Raw genomic sequence first — 19,229 nt, 5'->3', positions numbered from 1 at the left:
TACAATAACAAGCTAACTATATACCGATATACCGCAATATTTTCCTGTTACTAATACCGTGCATTCAAATTTCAATACCGCCGAGCTCTAACAGTGACTATAGTAAAATGTATGACAAAAATTACAGAATACCTACACAGGTCCAATTCCACCATAAGATTATAGTTATTTGTTATACATATGTAATATCTTGAGAGTGGTGCAGTGATTTTCCTCTGATTTTGTCACAGTAAATTCATGGCAGGAAATTTACAAAGGTACTTTAGCCTGACTAATTTAACTTGTTTTAGACTGGGCTTGAAACAGACTAAATAATAATAATAATAACTAGACAGATGCTAAAGCATGTTGGGGCGAGCTCCATATGTGACATATTTAATTGGCTTGAGACATGCACCATAATTCATCTATAAACTGCTGGTCTGATCTTTTATTAATTCAGCTATTTGCAGGTGGTTGTTACTATTCATTACGGAATGGGAAAGCTGTACAAGACTACCGCTCTGTAGCTATAGCAACATAAGAATACAATACTTACTGGTTAACAAGAATGAAGAATCAAGTTATGACACAATTTAGCCAGAAATTTAGTCGTCAAAGAATAGGTTTAAAGTCCTAAATGAACATTCCAATGAAAGTACAAGGGAGGATGAGGTAACTCCTCACACTTCAGTCTATCACTTGGCATGAGATTGTGCCAAAAATTTGAGGACTAGCTATATAGTAGCTAGGATACCTATATATAGGTGTAGTGGAGTTGCCAGTCAAGTGATGGGAACTTACTAATGACACTGCACTATGATATATGGTAGTTTACACAAGAACCTAATTCCTTACAAAGCAATGTCTCCATATGAAGAGACAAGGAATGTGCAGGTTATAATAATGAACTTCCAAATATGGACCACAAATATTGATTGGACTGATAGCACACATACTATACACACTAGCTACTGTCACAACACCTGATGACCTTAATCAAATTAATCTATACAGAAATATGTGTAAATTGTTGTTTTCGCAGTAATGGTAATTATACACTTTAGCCATTTGGTTTGTATTTGAAATACTGCATGCCTATATATTAACACCACGATTATATTGTTACACTTGTCTGGACTAAGCATTTAAATAGTTGTGGTTGTCACTGAGTACTTATTCATTCTTCCAATAAACACACTATTAACCAAAACAAGATTAAATGTATAAATCACTAGACACCTTACACCACCAAAATTCTCAATTGTAAGAATCTCTTTACAGACAACCAGACATTTGACACAAATGGTCAGAATAAAAATCAGTACTGCTATTTTTGTACAGCAAAGAGTACACCATGTACACATGACTACAAAAAGTTTCTCATGTGACATCATGATGATGATGTGTTAAAGACTAAACACCCCCCCCCCACACACACACCATTATTAAGAGCTGATCAAAGTATGAACAAAAATGTGATAAGCAGAGAATTGAGTTGTGATAAAATAAAGTAGTTTCAACAGAAGTCATACAAGTGCTGGAGGGCAGATTTGCACACACATGTGAACAAACACCCAGGAATGCCCCAGTATTGTTATTTTCATTTTTGTAAGAAACAACAGGTGAACATTCAACTAGTCAATTGTAACTCAAAGAATTAATCATCTGTACACTAAACTCCAAAATTCAGTAGAAACCTTATAAGCATATACAGGGTGAATGATGTGGGAGGCACGAAGCCTCTGACATCAGTACCCCACCAAAACTCACCATGCTGCAGCGAGAGCAAGGTCAATAACATGATCACCTGTAGAAAAGTAAACGAAACTTTATCAACGTGTGTATACGCACGATACGATAAACAAAAAACAATATTTCAAACACGGAACAAACAACGCCAGTCGATAAGTGGTAGAGCCCTAAACACATGCAATATGCACTGTGCATTGTTTGTACATTACAAGCGTTGGAAAACTTACCGATCCATGGCTTATCAAAGCCATAGAATGTCGAGCTCCTGCAGGCGAATCCATCAATATGATTCGAAAATACTGCTTATATTATCTTAGATGCTCCCGTAACTTTGCAATACAATTAAGGTCTCTACATCAGGAAAAACTCCTTTGCTGGTCCGCCTATCTTCTTTTCGCTTCCTGTGTGACTGAGAAAATGCGGCAAATTACTGCGCGCACGAAAGTTTCCAAGAAGAAGCGATGCCCCACCTACGCACTAACCAATAAGGCGCATGCGTAGTAGTCCTCTAGTTCTTTCACGCGACTAAGGTCATGAGGTAAGTTAATCCTTCTGTGCAAGCTTGTGATCAACAGTAAATAGTTAATAGCGAATATAAGTAGAATGCATTGATTATTCCTTTTCTATTTTTTTAGTAAAGTGTCGCGTGACACACTTTACGAATGCGTTCGTAATGTGCTACAAGGGTCGCAAGAAAAGAAACGGAAATTCACTGAAACAGTGGAGTTACAGATTGCTTTGAAAAACTACGATCCTCAAAAAGATAAAAGATTTAGTGGTACGGTCAAGTGAGTCAAACTTATTCTAATTAGATATCACCCCAATGTTATAACAATGGTCCCTATATATTAGGTTGAAATATGTTCCTCGGCCGAAGTTTAAGGTATGCGTGCTTGGAGATGCATCACATTGTGACGAGGCCAAGGCAAACTCCATCCCATGTATGGATGTAGAGGCATTGAAAAAATTCAATAAAGACAAGAAACTTGTGAAGAAACTAGGTAATGATTATAAATGTATTATATAAAAAAATGTTAGTACTGTGTGTTAATGCAGCAAAGAAGTATGATGCATTCTTGGCATCTGATAGCATAATAAAGCAGATACCACGATTGCTTGGACCTGGACTAAACAAAGCTGGCAAATTCCCTACTATGCTGACCCACACTGACAACATGCTGGTCAAGATTGAAGAGGTCAAGTCAACCATCAAATTTCAAATGAAAAAGGTTGGGGTTTCTTACGTTGTAGAAGTGATGATTGATTTTGCATACGTTAGGTATTGTGCCTGGCTGTTGCTGTTGGCCATGTTGAGATGAATGAAGATGAGCTGGTTGCAAATATTCATTTGGCGATTAACTTTTTGGTGTCACTACTGAAGAAGAATTGGCAGAACATTCGCTCACTTTACATCAAGAGCACGATGGGAAAGGCACAGCAGCTCTACTGAACTAATTGATGCAAAACATTTTGCAATTATTATAAAGTTGTAATTATCAACTAACTATGTTATATGGTTGGTATCATTGGTGGATCATTGTATTAATGATCCTCTTATTTTGTGGCGTGATTTCATATCTTGGCCAGCTCCAGGTATTTGAAATCGGGACTCGCTCTTGCTTCTAAATAATAAGTATATTCTAATTAATTAAGCCATAGACTGACAGGCGCAAGCGCCTCAAAAGTCGGAAGTGCTGGTCAGTGTGCCACCGCTGTATACCAACAACGAAAGAAATGAGTTTTTTTCTTAACCTGTAAGTTCATTATCCATGTGTTTATATGTTTGGTGATCGATAGTTGTGTTATGACCGAAGTTAACGTGATGCTTCGACATTATTTATCATTCTTATTATAATTATTATACAGTAAATCCAGTAAGACGGTGAAATGTAAGAAGATCCCTGAGGGAAGTCACGCGCATGAATTACTGAAGTACTCCTCGGCGACTCTTGGTAGCGGCAACATCAAGATGGCGGTCCAGCTGCCAGATGGGGAGGATATCAATGAGTGGATTGCTGTCAATAGTATGTGTCTATGTGTGCAAATAGGGGGAATACCTACGTGCTAGTAATGCTCTTGCTAATATGTATTCCTAGGCAATTCATGGTTGATAATGTGTGCATGTATTACATTCTTAAGGTATGGGCTGAGTGATGCAAGTATAAAAGGCAACAATCATGAATAGGAATAGTGCAATACGTAATAGTTAGAGACCTTGCACTGAAATGCTCTCTAAAACAATGTTAAATAATAGTTTCCTGTTAGCAAGTCTATAAAAGTAGAACTCTAATAACAAAAAAACCTGATAGCTTGTTTCAAGTGTTGATACAGTGAATCCTTACTATGTATGGCCCAAATTTTGACCTTATTAAGTAGATGGTCATGTTAGGCAGGTTGCCTTGTACACAAATGTACTTCCCTGGGTTTTCAGTTAATTGCAACTTTATTGCATTATTACCTGCTCATTATTACCACAAGAGTATAGCTATATAAATATTTACTAGTGATAAAGCATGCATGTATATACTCAGCCATTGTTATTTTGTTACCAGTAAATACTTTGACTCATTTATATATTCACACATTTGATATCAAACTGTAGTCAACAAGCATGTACTGCTATACATGAACCATTACACTGAATACATGTTAATGCTTTGAGCAGATGGTTTTCAATATGATCAAAGTATATCAATGGACCTTATCCGCAATGACGTCACAGCCATAAAATGGTGGCGATAGTTGTGGGACTTTCATAAAATTTGTATGGACAACTATGGGAGGAAAATTTTTTAACAATCATATCTCAGCCGAGAAAGAAGATATCGAGCTCTAGCCTCAGGTATGGCCTCGGGTATGGCTTATCGAGCTCTAGCCTCAGGTATGGCTATAAGACATTACAATAAATACGTAGAAGCGATTTTTGGGTGGTTTTCAAACTAACACTAGATTGTTGTTCATTCAGTTGCCTTATAACCATACCTACAGGTTAGACTTCAGTATCTTCTATATTGGCTGAGATATCATCGTTCAAAAATTTTCCTCCCATAGTCGCCCATACAAATTTTACGGAAGTCCCACAACTATCACGGCCATTTTTATGCGTCTGACGCCATTGCGGATAAGGTCCATTGTAGCCTCCTGAATTGTACCATAATCTCCAAAGAATCTTAGTGTAAATTGATGCTACATGTATAGACTGTACTTGTATGCTCATAATTCATTGTAGGTAACCTTAAAGGTAGATGTACTTCATTCATTCAGCTATAGTTGAATGCCTAATATAGAGAGTATGTAATGGTATAAATTCATGCATTCCCGTATAACTATATAACCATGTATGGGCTTGTGTGTCTTTGTGTAACGTAAATTAACATTTAGTATGTTACTACATGTATGGCATGTGTAATTTGGGGGTAAATTGGTGCAACATGTAGCTAGGTGGCTGTGGCTCTACCTTGTACATTAACAATATGTGACTGGATCTGTGAAAACCTGGCATAATGGCTCAAGCTTAAGTATAAACATTGCGTAAAATACTTTCCAACGAAATTCCATTTAGTTTTTAACATTTATTTCTTTGTGAAGAAAAGATCTAAATCCTGGGTGTCATCTTATTCTCCTACTCAAGAGGAATTTGAAAGTCTTTATTTTATTGTAGTAGACCAATGGATACGTGAGTTATGGGCATTTGTTTACGTCATGTCGAGGCGATCATACGCGATTGATCTTCCTTTGGTGGTGATTTTGTCATGAAGAACTACCCAGCAATGAATATCCCTATTCATGGTGGTGTAAGTTGCAACTCTGTATATTATTGCGTTCGTAAGTTACAACCATTTTTTAATTTATTTTCCCAATACTTACTGTACATCTTTCTGTTGCATCTTGCTGTACATCGATCTTTCTGTAATTGTTGCTACTTCGTAGGGCTATATCTTTTTGGCATACGAGACTGAAACTTTGCCAGAGCATACATTTGGCTATGTATATTATAAATATTCAACAGTCAAGATTTTGAAAAATGTACCATTATGCCAGGTTTTCGCAGATCCAGTTGAGAGATACTTATGAAATAGTTGTCAAGCATTCACCTTGTCATGGTTGAATGGGAAAACAGTGAGTGTGAAATTGCCAAGAACAGAAACTATGTATGTTTTGCAAAATATATGTATGTGGGTTTTCTATCCCATGGCATGTTTGGTGAAGACTAAAAATTATATACCTGTTCCCATGTCCCATGATTTGCAAATAGCAACATTGAAGTTCATAGTTCATTAGGGTTGGTAGAATACATAGCCTTGAAGTTATGCCGTTAGTTTAGTTATGCCACAATGTCAAGTTGACAATACCATACCTCTCAGCCCTTCCAGTGTTATGGTTGTTAAGAGGGTTTTTCAAGGTGCTCTATAACTATTTCTATTTATTTCATTGTAGCGGTTGACTTCTTCAACCAGATCAACATGTTGTATGGTACCATCACTGAATATTGTACGACTGAGAGCTGCCCAGTCATGTCTGCAGGACCCAAGTGAGTGTGTGTACAGTGTAGTAAACTTGTGTTTCATATAACTACTTGTGTTCCACACATATACAACAATGGATTTCACTAAAAAAAGCCGATCAGTTTGTACTATAAATTTTGTGATTTATACAATGTATGTGTACCCTTCTGGTAGTGCTCTGGGAACCTAGGGTGATGGGGTTTTAATTGACCACTCATAACATTGTTTTTGTGCTTTTTTAAAATTTACAATCATCTTATAAATGTGACCGTCTCAGTGGAAACCCGTCTAGTTCGCACAAGCATGCGTATTGAGAAAATCGTAGTGTAAAAATAATTCGTAAAATTACGCATTCTACAAGAAAAAATACGCAAGTTTTTATTGGGCCAGTACTCAAAGAAGGAAGATTCAAATCAATTAAAACTATGTACCACCTTATTCGCCTGCTCATGGAGAATTCAAAGGGCTTTGTTTCGTTTTTGTAGCTTCAACGGTATAGGTGTCACGCGTGTTTGTTTACGATGCGGTAAACGTAAACAAGATCGTCATCATTTCTTCTAACAAACCGCCTTCATACGCCTATGCGCAAGTGACTGCAAGGCTAAAACTACCTTGGTTGATCTGCCAGTCCACGGTGAACATTGTAAGCCAAATTCCAACTTTGTAGACTAATCCAAACGGAAGTTATGGCTGCGAATGCAAGCGCCTGTAGTTTATTTTTAGTATAGTCACTGTACAAATCAATTTCCTACTGTCTATCGCTGTAATTTCAAAACTACACACCACAGAAGGATGAAACTTTGGTGATCCATTCCTTGGACACTGCAGAAAATGGTCAGCAAATAAAGAATTTTTTTTAATTGTGCAAACTAGATGGGTTTTCGCTAAGACGGTCACAAATGTTGTAAGTAAGAGACATAATTAATTCTAAGTATAGTGAGCAACATGCTAAGTAGATGCGCACATATACAACGCTTAAAAATGTACACAGCATACTTATATATTTCTGATGTACTCACCATCCTCAACTATTTTCCTGGTCTTGGAGGCTTCAGTGAACAATGATTGTCTACCTGTGGTATATAACTTAAGGCTAGTTTTGAAACAACACTATAATGTCGGAGTATCCACAGTTAAATGTTTGCATGGTATATATGCATCATAGTTTCAATGGACGATATCCGCAATGACGTTTTCTGACGTCACAACACAAAATGGCAGTGCTATTGTGGGGACTTTGTACAGGGAGGTGTTGGGCGAGATAGTGTTTCCCTATGATAGCGTTTATAAATTTGTAAAAGGGCGAAGGTGAGGCATATAGTATATAATGCAATACAAATAAGCCTAGTTGTGTCCGAATTTAAAATTTTCAGTTTGCTTTCCTTGTTGGAACGTGTTTTGCATAGTCACGGTACATGTACTACTTTTTACCTTTATTATCTCGTGGTTTCAAGTGTAGAAAACTATAGACAACATTCATTTCGAATACTGCGTGCTAAAGTCTCTGAAGCCTCCACACTAACACAGCCATTTTATCAATTATGACATCAAATTTCGTCATTGTGGATATCGTCCATTGGCTTATGTACTGCATTTTGGCATTCTTATCTGGATTCTTTAAAATACTAGTCTATGATGTATCAACTAATGCTGTAACGCAACAGATCATTTAAGGGGCAATGTGTAGTAAATTGTTCAATTATAACATGAAGCTGTTCAATTATGAGGTAATCATAAACAAATCACTTGTACGATTAAAATGGTTATCTTTGTATACCTGTCCTTATATGATGATTGTAAACCAGATGAGATAGCTTAGAATGGCCCCTGGGCTGTCCAACGTTGTAACATAGGATGCATTAAAAATTTGGTACCTTTAAATTTCCAGTCTTATAAAATGTGCTCAAGCGTTCTGGCTGTTCTGAGGAAGGTTTTAAATGACTTTTTAAGTTGCTGAGTGTGAATAGATAGTTACTACATAGATATCTATGGTCGCTACCCAATAGTACTCTTTCGTCTGATTTTCAATGGGAAAATAAGAAATGGCCATACAGTTGAGTGGTAAATTGTGTTCTGCCTCACTGGATTAGTCTATGAGCTGTCTGTTTTGCTAAAACAGTAGTTCAAGGCCTATAGTTTTGCATGAGCAAGTAGCCAGTGTGATATCATTACATATTCTTCTTACTCAAGGCGATATTGTATGCGATTTTGTAAAGCCTGTAATATCGCCTTACAAAACGTGCTAACCACTTCCTTATGCGAAACTATAGGCCTTGTTTAAGCAAAACACGACTAATCCAGTGAGACAGCACAAGGCAAAAGTGCTACTTACCTGTATGGCCATTTCTTATTTTCTCATTGAAAAGTCAGGCAAAAGAGTACTATTTCAGTAGTGACTAGTGATACCACGATATGAAAATTTTAATATCACGATAATCACGAGACTTATACCATGATAATCATGATATATTAAATAAATTGTATATGTTAATATTTTCACAGGACAAGCCAATCTATTATAGTTATAGCAATAATTTGACAAAGTTGACCCTTGTTTTTATGCATCACCACATGTTGCTGAGATATACCCTCATATTTTGCAAATATCAAGTCACTCTTTACTAAAAATATTGTGTTTGTTTATATCACAATATAGCTTTTTTCTCTATCACGATTATCGTGATATACAATATATCGTGGCATCACTAGTAGTGACAATAGACATCTAAGTAGTGACGATTTATTGACACGCAACTTGCAAGAACCATTTTAAAACCTTCCTTAGAAAAGTCAGAATGCTTGAGCATGCTTTGTAAAGACTACTGGAAAAGGTTCCCAACCCTAAGACTCATCGGACACAAGAGTGTGTCTACAGAATTATTGGTTGAGCATGCCACTCGTTTCCAATCCTGTACCTCGGGTTATTATGATAAAAGGTATAAACAAGCAATTGACACTATTTAGCTTTGGGGCTATTTACCTTTTCTACAGGGATATATCTAAGCCAGCTGTTCTGAAAATCCCATCAAGGGAACACACATACACAGGATGTGAATATTTGTAATGCAAGCTACAAAGTTAGCAGTTATTCCCAGAATGGGAAGTGTTCTACTTTCCCGAAACTATATTACACAATATGATGTGAATTTTTCCCATAATTTATTAATTGTGTTCACGTATCACAACCAGGCAGGCTGTCACAGTGATGTTATTGTCCCAAAATGAAGTACTTGGATCATTTTGAACATGCTTATGCAGTCTTGAATGGCTTCATAACAAAACAAAATTGTAATGCATTGCCTCTTTCTTAGTATAGTGCAAAATACAGTATTGAGAAGATTTGAGTGTTGTTTCCTTTTCACAGTAGGCAGACTAAAAGTGAAGGTAAATATTCCCTTGACAATCAAAATATAATGAACCACAATATTATGAACATTGTGTAACTTGAAAACTTGAAGTGTACCAATATGTTAGAGTTAAAGCACCACCGCGCGTGTGTACGGAAAATACAGTATGAGGGTGTGTGTTGGGGCTAATACAGCACGAGGCAAAGCCGAGTGCTATATTTGCCTCGAGACACCCCCGAATACTGTATTTTTTTTGTACACACAAGCAAGGCGGTGCTTTAAGTGTTATATTGTACTTCCTGGTCATCTGGCTCAGAGCGATTTTCTCTAGTACTCAACCGCTGTGATTTTCGGTGATAAGGATATCAGTAAGTGTTTAACTAATCTATTTCTAGTCGTAGAACGAACTAATATGATTAGTTTGGCTAGTTTTAGCGATTTACAATATCACACGCGTGATCAATCATGCTGTCTTAGTGGAGTCGTGTTTAAAAAGCTTCATGATCAGACGATCAGTAAGTGTTTATACAATCTATTCCTAGCCGTAGAACGGACTCGTAGGATTAGTTTGGCTGGTTTTAGCGATATACAGTGTGTTGTTTGCATAACATTCCTCAAATAAATTCTCTGCATAACTGTACTGTATTTACCCAATTAGCTGCAAAGCTGTGTTGTATGACTCATACAGCACAGTTATGCAGTTGATTACCGTATAGTAAAAAAACTTTGGCGATAAAAAACTTTGGTGAATTTGGCAAATAGCATTTAATTCACCAAATTTTTTTGCCAATTATTTTAGATGATAACATGAGCACATTGAGTAACTAGAACTTGAGATGAAGGCCAGCTTGTACCACCACACAATAAAGATCGAGCTGACTTTGGAGATCTTCCTAGGAATGTGTCCCACTGTTGTAAGCACTCCTTGGGGTAGCATTTCCAACCGGCTACCTGTTTGCACGTCAGCTAGTTCATCGTCTCGCGATGGATTTGGCCAAATACTTTGATATACATGGTAACCTCTGCTACTGGAGTTCACTGAAAAAGTAAATACGGTTGCTGTCGGAATTGCAGGAGATAGTGAAGCACGCCTTTGCTACCACGTTGTTAGATCAGTAACAGAAGTACTGCTACAACAACAACGCTAGCTACATATACACTTACTACACTACTTAACTGATGAGTTGACACCTTGTCGTTATCCGTACGTACTGTACAGTAAAAACTTTGGCGAATATTATTTCAATCGCCAAAGTTTTTTCTGCCAATTTTTTTAACAGAGGAGTTTCGTCACACATTTTTACTGCCAAAGTTTTTTACTATACAGTAGTACTGTATGGACAATATGATACGTGGCATCGCTTTGATCCTCCCACGCAAAGTACAATATAAGAAAACTAAACTGATCCGATAGTTGGATACCGAGATATATTATTTGAAACTGATCTGATTTATAAATATAATTAATTGTGTAAGTAAGCTAATTAGTCTGGAGGAATCCACCTTGGGGTGTTTACTTTAACTGCTGAAAACTGACTTTAAAACCACTTTAGTGGTTCAAAGGCACCACTTGGTGTTTAAGTTGTATATTCACTGGGCAATATCTTGAGAATAATATGGTTTGCTCACGGTTTGATGCCCAACCAGTTCAAAGATATGAAACGTTTCAACTCGTTTTATTGAGTGACACGGAGTGTTTTATTGTGGGTTTTAGTGTACACATTAGGCAATTACGGCTCAGTGTATTTGCTAAGTTTAGATTATTTGACAGTAACTAAACTATATTATGTGTAAAACGATTGCTTGGGGGATGCATGGATGTACATTAGTACCCACTACGTGGGGTGTGTGTCAGCCATTGGTTAGACCACGAAACAAGAATATGCTAGATGAGTAGCTTATAGTCCTAAGTACTGAACTTAATGTATTAGCTTACTTACTGTCACAATAGCGAGTATTAAAAAGCCATAGATCCTTTACACCCCAAAAACCAATCCCACAATCGAAAGTTCCTGACATGTGTTGAAACTGATGATGTAGGAATAACGTTTTGCGAGCTACTGCCCCACGCTGTTGAAGCCACAATCGATCATCAGATGCTAGTGTATAAAACAAATTGGTGAGTGCTCTGTAGTTCTTTCACCTATCAGGTGAGTATGCTCTGAGTGATATGTATCACTTATACCATGACTATGTCGGGATTTTACCTGTCAGGCCTCGACCATCGGAGTTTGGGTGTGTACACTGAGGATTTCCAAATCTTTGCAACACCAAGGCGCAATGCATTCACGTGCACGCTTATCACGTGAAATTTAAAACACGCCATGAGACCAGTGAAACACTGACACACGAGTATAAAATTTATCAACAAGCGACTTGAATGAATCATACCCTTTGGTCCGGTCTAAAGGGTCTAAGCTGTCAAATGGGTAAAAGGCAGGAAGTGACGTACTGGATCACGTTTTTCTGCTTTGCATTTCAGACGTGTTGCAAAGATTTGGAAATCCTCAGTATCAACAAAATGTCAAAATCCCTTGCAGCTGTGGGATAACTATTACATAATCACTGGCTGTGCTATTGTTGGTGGGTGGTATGGTACCCACACATTCCAAAGATTAGTCTGGGGGGGGGGGGGGGGGGGTTACTCCACAATGGCTTGTACATATGGCTGGTTATGTTTGTACACTTTGATTCATTCTACCTTGAATGTTAGCCAGAAAGATAATCATCTTTGTGAGTTAAATTAGCCAGTAGATATACTGGAATTGTAAAAGTTAAAGTACAAATCAAATACAATTAATATCAAGTGCAAAGTTCAAGTCACAAGTATGCACTTAAAAATGTTGGAGTCTTCCTAATATTGGTTGCCAATTTTATTTGTGATGTCATTTTGGAATCATCTGGATTTTCTAGCAATTCACCCATTTAGTGAATCTGTGTACCAAAGTAGTGTGATTGAAGTTTCAGAATTTTATGCGGTGCCTTGTCTATCTTCTCTTTCTTCAGTGCTCAGATGTAGAACATACAGTAGCTTAAAATTTCCCCCATAAATTTATTGTCCAGTCCACGCCTCTGATCCTCCCTCATATTGGGTATAATTAAGGCACGTGCATTGTGCTTTATAGACTATATATATTTTTTATTTTAGATATGAGTACCATTGGGCAGATGGCTCCACAGTGAAGAGGCCTATAAAATGTTCTGCTCCTAAATACATAGACTACCTGATGGCTTGGGTGCAAGAGCAGCTAGAAGATGAAAATGTCTTTCCATCCAAAATTGGTAATGATTATGTATTTAGTGCTTTTCTATTTCCTGTGTTTTTGTAAATTGGTATAGCTTTTATCAGTGGTCATGAAAATGCAGCGAAATCACATGTTCATAGGATATTCATCATGAACTCTTTGAAACTCAATGAGAAACCCAATCTGCTCACTCTTCTTGTGGGATGACTCCTTGGAATTAGACCACTCCTTCAAATACATAGAGGCTGCTGCAATAGGCTCTTGGCTTTAGTGCACATGTAAAAATTTTTAGCCTTGCTGAGTGTACTGACTCCCATTATCACATTGTTGACATAAATGTCTCTCTGAAGCTATTTTGCAATAGGTGCATCACTTACAGTATTTATTGTAGCTGCTGAAAGGAAAGAGTTGGAGGTGGTACTCGATAGAAATTTGTGAAGTACTTTCTACGGTCTGTATTTTACTTCGTTTTTGCAGAAATGTCATTCACTATTCTTGTCTTCATTGTTGAACAATCGCTGGAATGTAGTGTTCGATCAACCCATCTGTGTTTAGGCACTTGTGACCTTCTCAAAAATACCATTGTTCAGCTGCTCTTCGTCATTCTTTATCAATATCTGTGCTGTTGATGTAAGTCATCCAATCTCTAGCTGGTAATTCTGGGACAGGTCTGGGTAACTATCTAACTCAAAACTCAATAAAAAAGCAAGGAATGATTGTAATTTTCATTGAGTTTTTGCAATGAATATCCTATGACTTCACTGCATTTTCATGACCACTTGTAAAAGCTATCTTCAATTTTTGTACAGTTTTTCATAGATTTTTTATTTGTTTAGCTCCAGTAGTAAAATGATATATATGTGTGGTGTTAGGATAACTGGGGCTACTTTACCAAACTATCACCATTCATTTCCAATGTAAAGTTGTATAAGTGCAATGTTTATATGGGAATATACCACGCATGTCTGATTCACAGCTGTACTGTCACCACTAATCATCTTCTAATTGGCTGAAATACTTCTCTTGAGAAATACTTAAGCCCACTTGTCTTGGTATCAGAACTATGTTATACTAGCATTGGTACCTGCCCTATGTGCAGGACCATCTCCACATTAAACATTTTAATGCCACGAAGAGGGACTAAGCATTAAACACCAGCACTGCTAATGTAGCTATGTAGGGTACATGGTGATGTCACATTTTTTAAAGAGCATGAGGTTTTCTTATGTCATTAATGATGCTAAACACTAAAGTTTATTGTTTGTGGTTTTGACAGGAATGTAGTTTAATTATTCAGTGCATCTTCCCTACCAGTGACTTCAACGTGCTGTATAGAACAAACGGAACCTTTGCTGCTTTACATGAGAACTAATGCAACAATAATTAATATATTGGGAACCAAGCATAAATATTAGTGTCCTATATTTGCTGTGTAGCATGTATGTCGATAGTGCTTTAAAGTACATGATCCTTATGCAGTACATAATAATTTATAGTGAAGCATGCATGCAAGGCTAGCTAATTAGTTAAACTGCATGCGAGCTAAGGCAATTGTATACAGTATACCCTACATTACATACAGGTTGTGTACACACGGTACAGTTTCAGTTTCTACATTTTGATGTTTACCTTACCAACTGTCACAAAGAGAAATGAACTTGAGCATAATTTAAAGTCAACACAATTTGCAGTTATAGTTACTGCATGGCAAGCAAAAGTTCAGAACTTGTCCTATGCACTTTCAGTTCTGATGTTGCAGTGACACATATACCTCTTGCCATACAAAAACCCAGTTTTGAAACACCTGCAGTGTAATTGACCAATAAGGTAATGTATGAATCTTTAGACTGAAAGCATGCAAGCAGGATAGTGAAACAGTTGTGCCAGGTCTCGGTGTAAACTATGGATCTGCATGGTTCCAGTATTATCATTTTTCAGATGCACAGTAGTATTTGTTCAATCATGCAAGTTGCCTATTACTACAGCAATATTGAGGTAAGTCTGAACAAACAGTTTTTCATGTCAGTGCACACCTATGTGCTTAAAACAAAGATGTAGATATTCTGGATACTGGTGAAAGAAGCTTTTACCTACTCTAATACAACACACTGGACCAACACACAGATGGACAAATATGTTGGCAATTTGTCTGTCCTGTCCCAAAAGTGCTATAAGAGTCCCTATTATGTGAGGTAATTCAGTGCAAGTGCTGAAAAACTGATCATAAAGAGTTTGTAGATGAAGACTTGCATGAAACAGATAGAGCAAAAAGGTGCATCAAAAAGGTCCCAAAAGTGAAAAAAAAAGTTATGACCTAGGCGGGGATTGAACCCTGGCTGGTTATAATAACTTGGGGTTAAGGGAGGTGCACAAATCGCCACAGTTGTTTATCAGTGGTTTTGACAGGAATGTAGCTCAACTTTTCAGTGATCCTTCCCTACACCAGTGCCTTCATCGCCCTATAAAGAGCGAACAAAAGCACGTATTGATTTGCTACAACAACACTCGAGTTGCCAGATGATGGGCGTTTAATTTTGCTAAAGTCCCGCCTCGATACGTGCTTTGCATGCCAAGATATGATGAGCTAAAAGTCGTGTTTTAAAAGGGTGTTCACAAAAAGGTACTGAGTAGAAAGTTTAAAATCTGTCAACACGTGGATTTGAACCCACGACCTCTTACATGCTAGTCAGGCGTTCTACCACTTGAACAGTATGTGCTGTGGTTTTCAAAGGAATGATGCTCAAGTTTTCTCTACAGCTAGGCCTTCTACGTGCTGTAGAGACCGAACGGAAGCACGCGTGAACTCGTGATAACAATCTTAGAGTAGGCGGATGATGAGCGCTTCATTATCAGCACAGACTATGTCGATTTGCGCCAAGTCTGGTGAGTAAGCAGCGTGACCGTCAGACAGACAGACAGACAGCTTTTCAGCTTTATATATATAGATAGCCTAAGTGTGATCAATGTTTGCGTAAAGTTCTCTTGCAAAACTTCAGGTAACAACTTGTTACTAAACACATCCTTCATAAGTTCATATACAGTGGAACCTTCTAAAATAGTAAACTGTTCACCCCTGCATAATTTGCTGGTCGCCTTTGACAATGGTCCTAGCTGATTTGTAATCAGTTTGCACAGGTGACCTCTGTTAACCAGTTCATACAGCTTCGCTATATATAGCTACCCACAAAAAAATTGCCACCTATGACTACTGAGTAAACTAACAGCACTATCTCATATTGTACTTTTTAACCCATCACTATGGGATTCAGTAGTTCACAGTTAGCCAGCCTGGCCTAGATCAGCTTTTACTGCTGGTCAGCTTTTAATTATTGTTTTGTTCATGCCTACCACCTACTTTGCACTATAGAAAGTATCTGTAATTTATTAAGTTCCTATAACTGACCAAACCTTGGTTTGCAGCCACGGCTGCTATATGGAGAATGTTGAGCAGGCCGACACGAAGGTGACTGCTTCACATGTGTTCCACTGTATTTCTTCCAAGGTCACACATTCATCTGAGTGGTTAGTATAGCAATGTCCATCAAGATTTAATAACAATTCTTAAAACCTAATTGGCTGAACAAAAACCTGCCAACTTTCATGTTATATATTGCTACTATCAATTTAAAAACTATATGTACAGAAAACTATGTACTGTATAGAGGGAAACTTTGGCAAATAGCAAGGTAAATTGTATTTGGTGAAATAAACTTTGGCAAATCGCCCCAAAAAGTTTGTGCACCACCCAAAATTCCACATCCTAGAGTCATCTTATGTTATTCTCACTGCCTCTCTGCCTCATTAACCACAGTCGGCTAGAGGTCAAACAAAGCAGTGCACGGCCACCATTTTATGCCACAATAACAAACTTACCAGTGGGATGTGCCTTTTGGGGTTCCAATGAGTGTAAGCCCTCTGTGCCTTGTTTATCTTCAATCAGGATGTTCGTATTCCTTCTTTGAGACATTAATTTTCCATGTCAACACTTTCTTTCAGCAGCATATTTAGACGCCACAGACTTATTTCAGGGCTGGATTTCAGAAGCGCTTCAGTCCTGGCGCTATATACTAGCTAGGTATCTGCAACTTCGCGATTGGGATCTTGTTTGCGATAGGTTCGCAACCACACCCATCAAATAAAGATCTAGGTTGACAAAAAAATAGCGATAGAGTACGGAGACCACACCTCTGATATTTACTTAACAGTAAACAAGATGACCCCACCCCTTATTGATCTAGCGAGCTGTACACCCCTTGGCTGACTCAAGATACTCTAATACAACAGTCATTCATGTATGATATTCTAATAGAGCAGTCACAAGTTGTACTGTAGTTAGCTGTGCTACAATAAAAAACCAAACTAGTATTTTTTAAATATTGTGAATGAAATAGGGATTTATGAAATAAAAAGTAGTGAAACAAGAGATAAATGATGGTATTATAGCAAATCCCTACATTGGCATGTTATAACAATAAATTTGTTTAATGCCAAAGTATGGGTTTTTCCCACCAAGCTATGTTATAATACCATATCTCTTGTTTCATTACTTATCCTTACTTTTTAAAAAAAAATAGCATGCAGCTATACACGGTGACTATTCTATTAAAGTGACTGCTGTATTAGAAACTATCTCAAGTCACCCTGTAGCCTACCAAGGGGTATGGTCCTATTCCTTATTTTCTCTGAGCTAATATTATAAATGCAGCTAAATTGATAAGGAGATATGGTCATTGTGTTTGAGTAAATAAATTGTTGAGGTTGTGATCTCTGTTTTCGATCAACCAAAAAAAAAAAAATCATTAATGCGCATGATCTCAAACCTATCGTGAAATTATAGGTATCTACCAGGTGTCCAGTACCTTTTTTGGTAGCGTAATAGTGTTGTTGTTGTTTTTTTGTTTGTTTGTTTGTTTGTTTTTTTTTGTTTGTTTTTTTTTTTGAGAAAAGTATTAATACGGAAAATTAACAACTGGTTATGGTTTCGCATCAAGAAGACAATTACCAACCTGACTGAAGAACAAGCTCAGAGGGCACACACTCATGGGAACTCCAAAAGGCACATGCCACTGGTGAGTTTGTTATTGTGGCATAAAATGGTTGCCGTAAGCTGCTTTGTTTGGCCTCCAGCCTTGTGAATACGGTCTGGCTGACAGACGAAATTTCAAGTATAAGTGGTTTTTAAAAATGTTAAAAACCGGCCGTTTTCACACATTCCTCGTAATCCGTTTTATTGCACCACTGTTATCTATAGTAACAAAGGAGTTGACAGTTAAAGTTTCAGCATTTTATGATGAATGATCTTGGAATTATAGCACTAGGCACCCAGTGTATTTCAATACATTTTATAGCTAAACAGAATGTTTTTAACTCAGCGGGTCACAAATTCTAAATCCAGCCACCTGAAAGTTTTCTTGTTTTTATTGCTGTAATTGATGTTAGATGGACTAATGCTATTCTATAAAGGTGATATTTGTCACGTAAGATGTCTCTAGAATGAATTTTAAAAGCGGCATTTTTGACAGCATGTGTCACCTTGGGGCAATCCCTACTACCGTACTGCCCTACTTGAACAGTACTACTCTGTGTGATAACTAGCATAAATGCCATGAGACACCTGTAATTTTTTTTTTGTCATAGGTGTCACATTCCCTAAGAACTTCCTAACTATAGCTAAGACGATACTGAAGAGGCTGTTCCGTGTGTATGCTCATGTCTATCATGCCCACTTTCGTGACATTATCAGCCTTAACGAGGAGCCTCATTTAAATACATCTTTCAAACATTTCATTTATTTTGTACAAGAGTTTAGCTTGATTGAGAAGAGAGAGCTTGCACCACTGCAGGAGTTGATTGATAAGTTGATGGTGGAGACATGATGACTTGACAAACAGAAATTGTGCAATGGATATAAACTGTACCTATAAAAATATTATTATTATTAATCATGTGTAGCTCTTTATGTACATTTTCACTGTAGCATAAATATAATGAGTGTACATGTAAATTAGAAAGAGTGGCAAGTTATTTCTGGAATTGATTTACATTATAAATAATTCGTTTACGTGGAAAGTATTTAGAGTGTTAGAAATTCTACTAGAAACTTGACAGCACTATATGGATGAAGTCCTCTAAGCTAAGAGATTGACCATGAACATATAATGCAACAAATAAGAAAAACATGCAAATCCTTTAATGACGTGTTGTCACACAAAAGCACTTGGGGGAAAAGATAAATGGTGCTAAAATGAACTTATGACATACAATATAATTATATTAGTACGTAAAACAGCTAAGCTATCACAAAAGGGTACACTGATTTTTAATTAAATGCAATTTTAATGTTAGTCAGGTTCACTATGTCAAAAAATACACTTTCGCTCAAAGTTTATGGAGATTAG

The 19,229-nt window shown here is 37.2% G+C and overlaps 3 protein-coding genes across 3 annotated transcripts in view; 2 read left to right on the top strand and 1 right to left on the bottom strand.

Moving 5' to 3' along the window:
* Window positions 1-2,157, bottom strand: part of LOC136262281 (phosphatidylinositol phosphatase PTPRQ-like) — a 90,717-nt gene extending 88,560 nt beyond the window's left edge. The window contains exons 1-2 of the mRNA XM_066056501.1: window positions 1,962-2,157; window positions 1,753-1,789 (exon numbers count right to left, since the gene is read on the bottom strand). Of these exons, the coding sequence (XP_065912573.1) occupies window positions 1,753-1,789; window positions 1,962-2,015 (91 nt within the window). The 5' untranslated portion in view covers window positions 2,016-2,157. The remainder of the gene's footprint in view (window positions 1-1,752; window positions 1,790-1,961) is intronic.
* LOC136262282 (large ribosomal subunit protein uL1-like) lies at window positions 2,143-3,246 on the top strand. The gene is made up of 5 exons (XM_066056503.1): window positions 2,143-2,272; window positions 2,370-2,522; window positions 2,587-2,735; window positions 2,791-2,963; window positions 3,014-3,246. The coding sequence occupies exons 1-5, from the start codon at window positions 2,268-2,270 to the stop codon at window positions 3,182-3,184; spliced, it is 651 nt and encodes a 216-aa protein (XP_065912575.1). The 5' UTR covers window positions 2,143-2,267; the 3' UTR covers window positions 3,185-3,246.
* Window positions 3,247-3,372: 126 nt separating this feature from the next.
* On the top strand, window positions 3,373-18,868 carry LOC136262283 (MOB kinase activator 1B-like). The gene is made up of 5 exons (XM_066056504.1): window positions 3,373-3,488; window positions 3,601-3,758; window positions 6,172-6,265; window positions 12,735-12,868; window positions 18,469-18,868. Exons 1-5 carry the CDS (start codon window positions 3,469-3,471, stop codon window positions 18,705-18,707), a joined length of 645 nt encoding a protein of 214 aa, XP_065912576.1. The 5' UTR covers window positions 3,373-3,468; the 3' UTR covers window positions 18,708-18,868.
* The last annotated feature ends 361 nt before the right edge of the window (window positions 18,869-19,229 follow it).

The sequence above is a fragment of the Dysidea avara genome, chromosome 7, assembly GCF_963678975.1.
Source record: "Dysidea avara chromosome 7, odDysAvar1.4, whole genome shotgun sequence".
In the NCBI taxonomy this organism is placed as follows: Eukaryota; Metazoa; Porifera; class Demospongiae; order Dictyoceratida; family Dysideidae; genus Dysidea; species Dysidea avara.
This window is presented reverse-complemented; position numbering and strand designations above follow the sequence as displayed.

Bases quoted from the DNA above. Each gene is read 5' to 3' on its own strand.
- LOC136262282 (XM_066056503.1), top strand. The intron at 2,523-2,586 runs GTGAGTCAAACT...CCTATATATTAG, and splicing joins AGATTTAGTGGTACGGTCAA to GTTGAAATATGTTCCTCGGC. The intron at 2,964-3,013 runs GTTGGGGTTTCT...TGCATACGTTAG, and splicing joins TCAAATTTCAAATGAAAAAG to GTATTGTGCCTGGCTGTTGC.
- LOC136262283 (XM_066056504.1), top strand. From the start codon at position 3,469: ATGAGTTTTTTTCTTAACCT. The intron at 6,266-12,734 runs GTGAGTGTGTGT...TTTTTATTTTAG, and splicing joins GTCATGTCTGCAGGACCCAA to ATATGAGTACCATTGGGCAG. The intron at 12,869-18,468 runs GTAATGATTATG...TTTTTGTCATAG, and splicing joins TGTCTTTCCATCCAAAATTG to GTGTCACATTCCCTAAGAAC.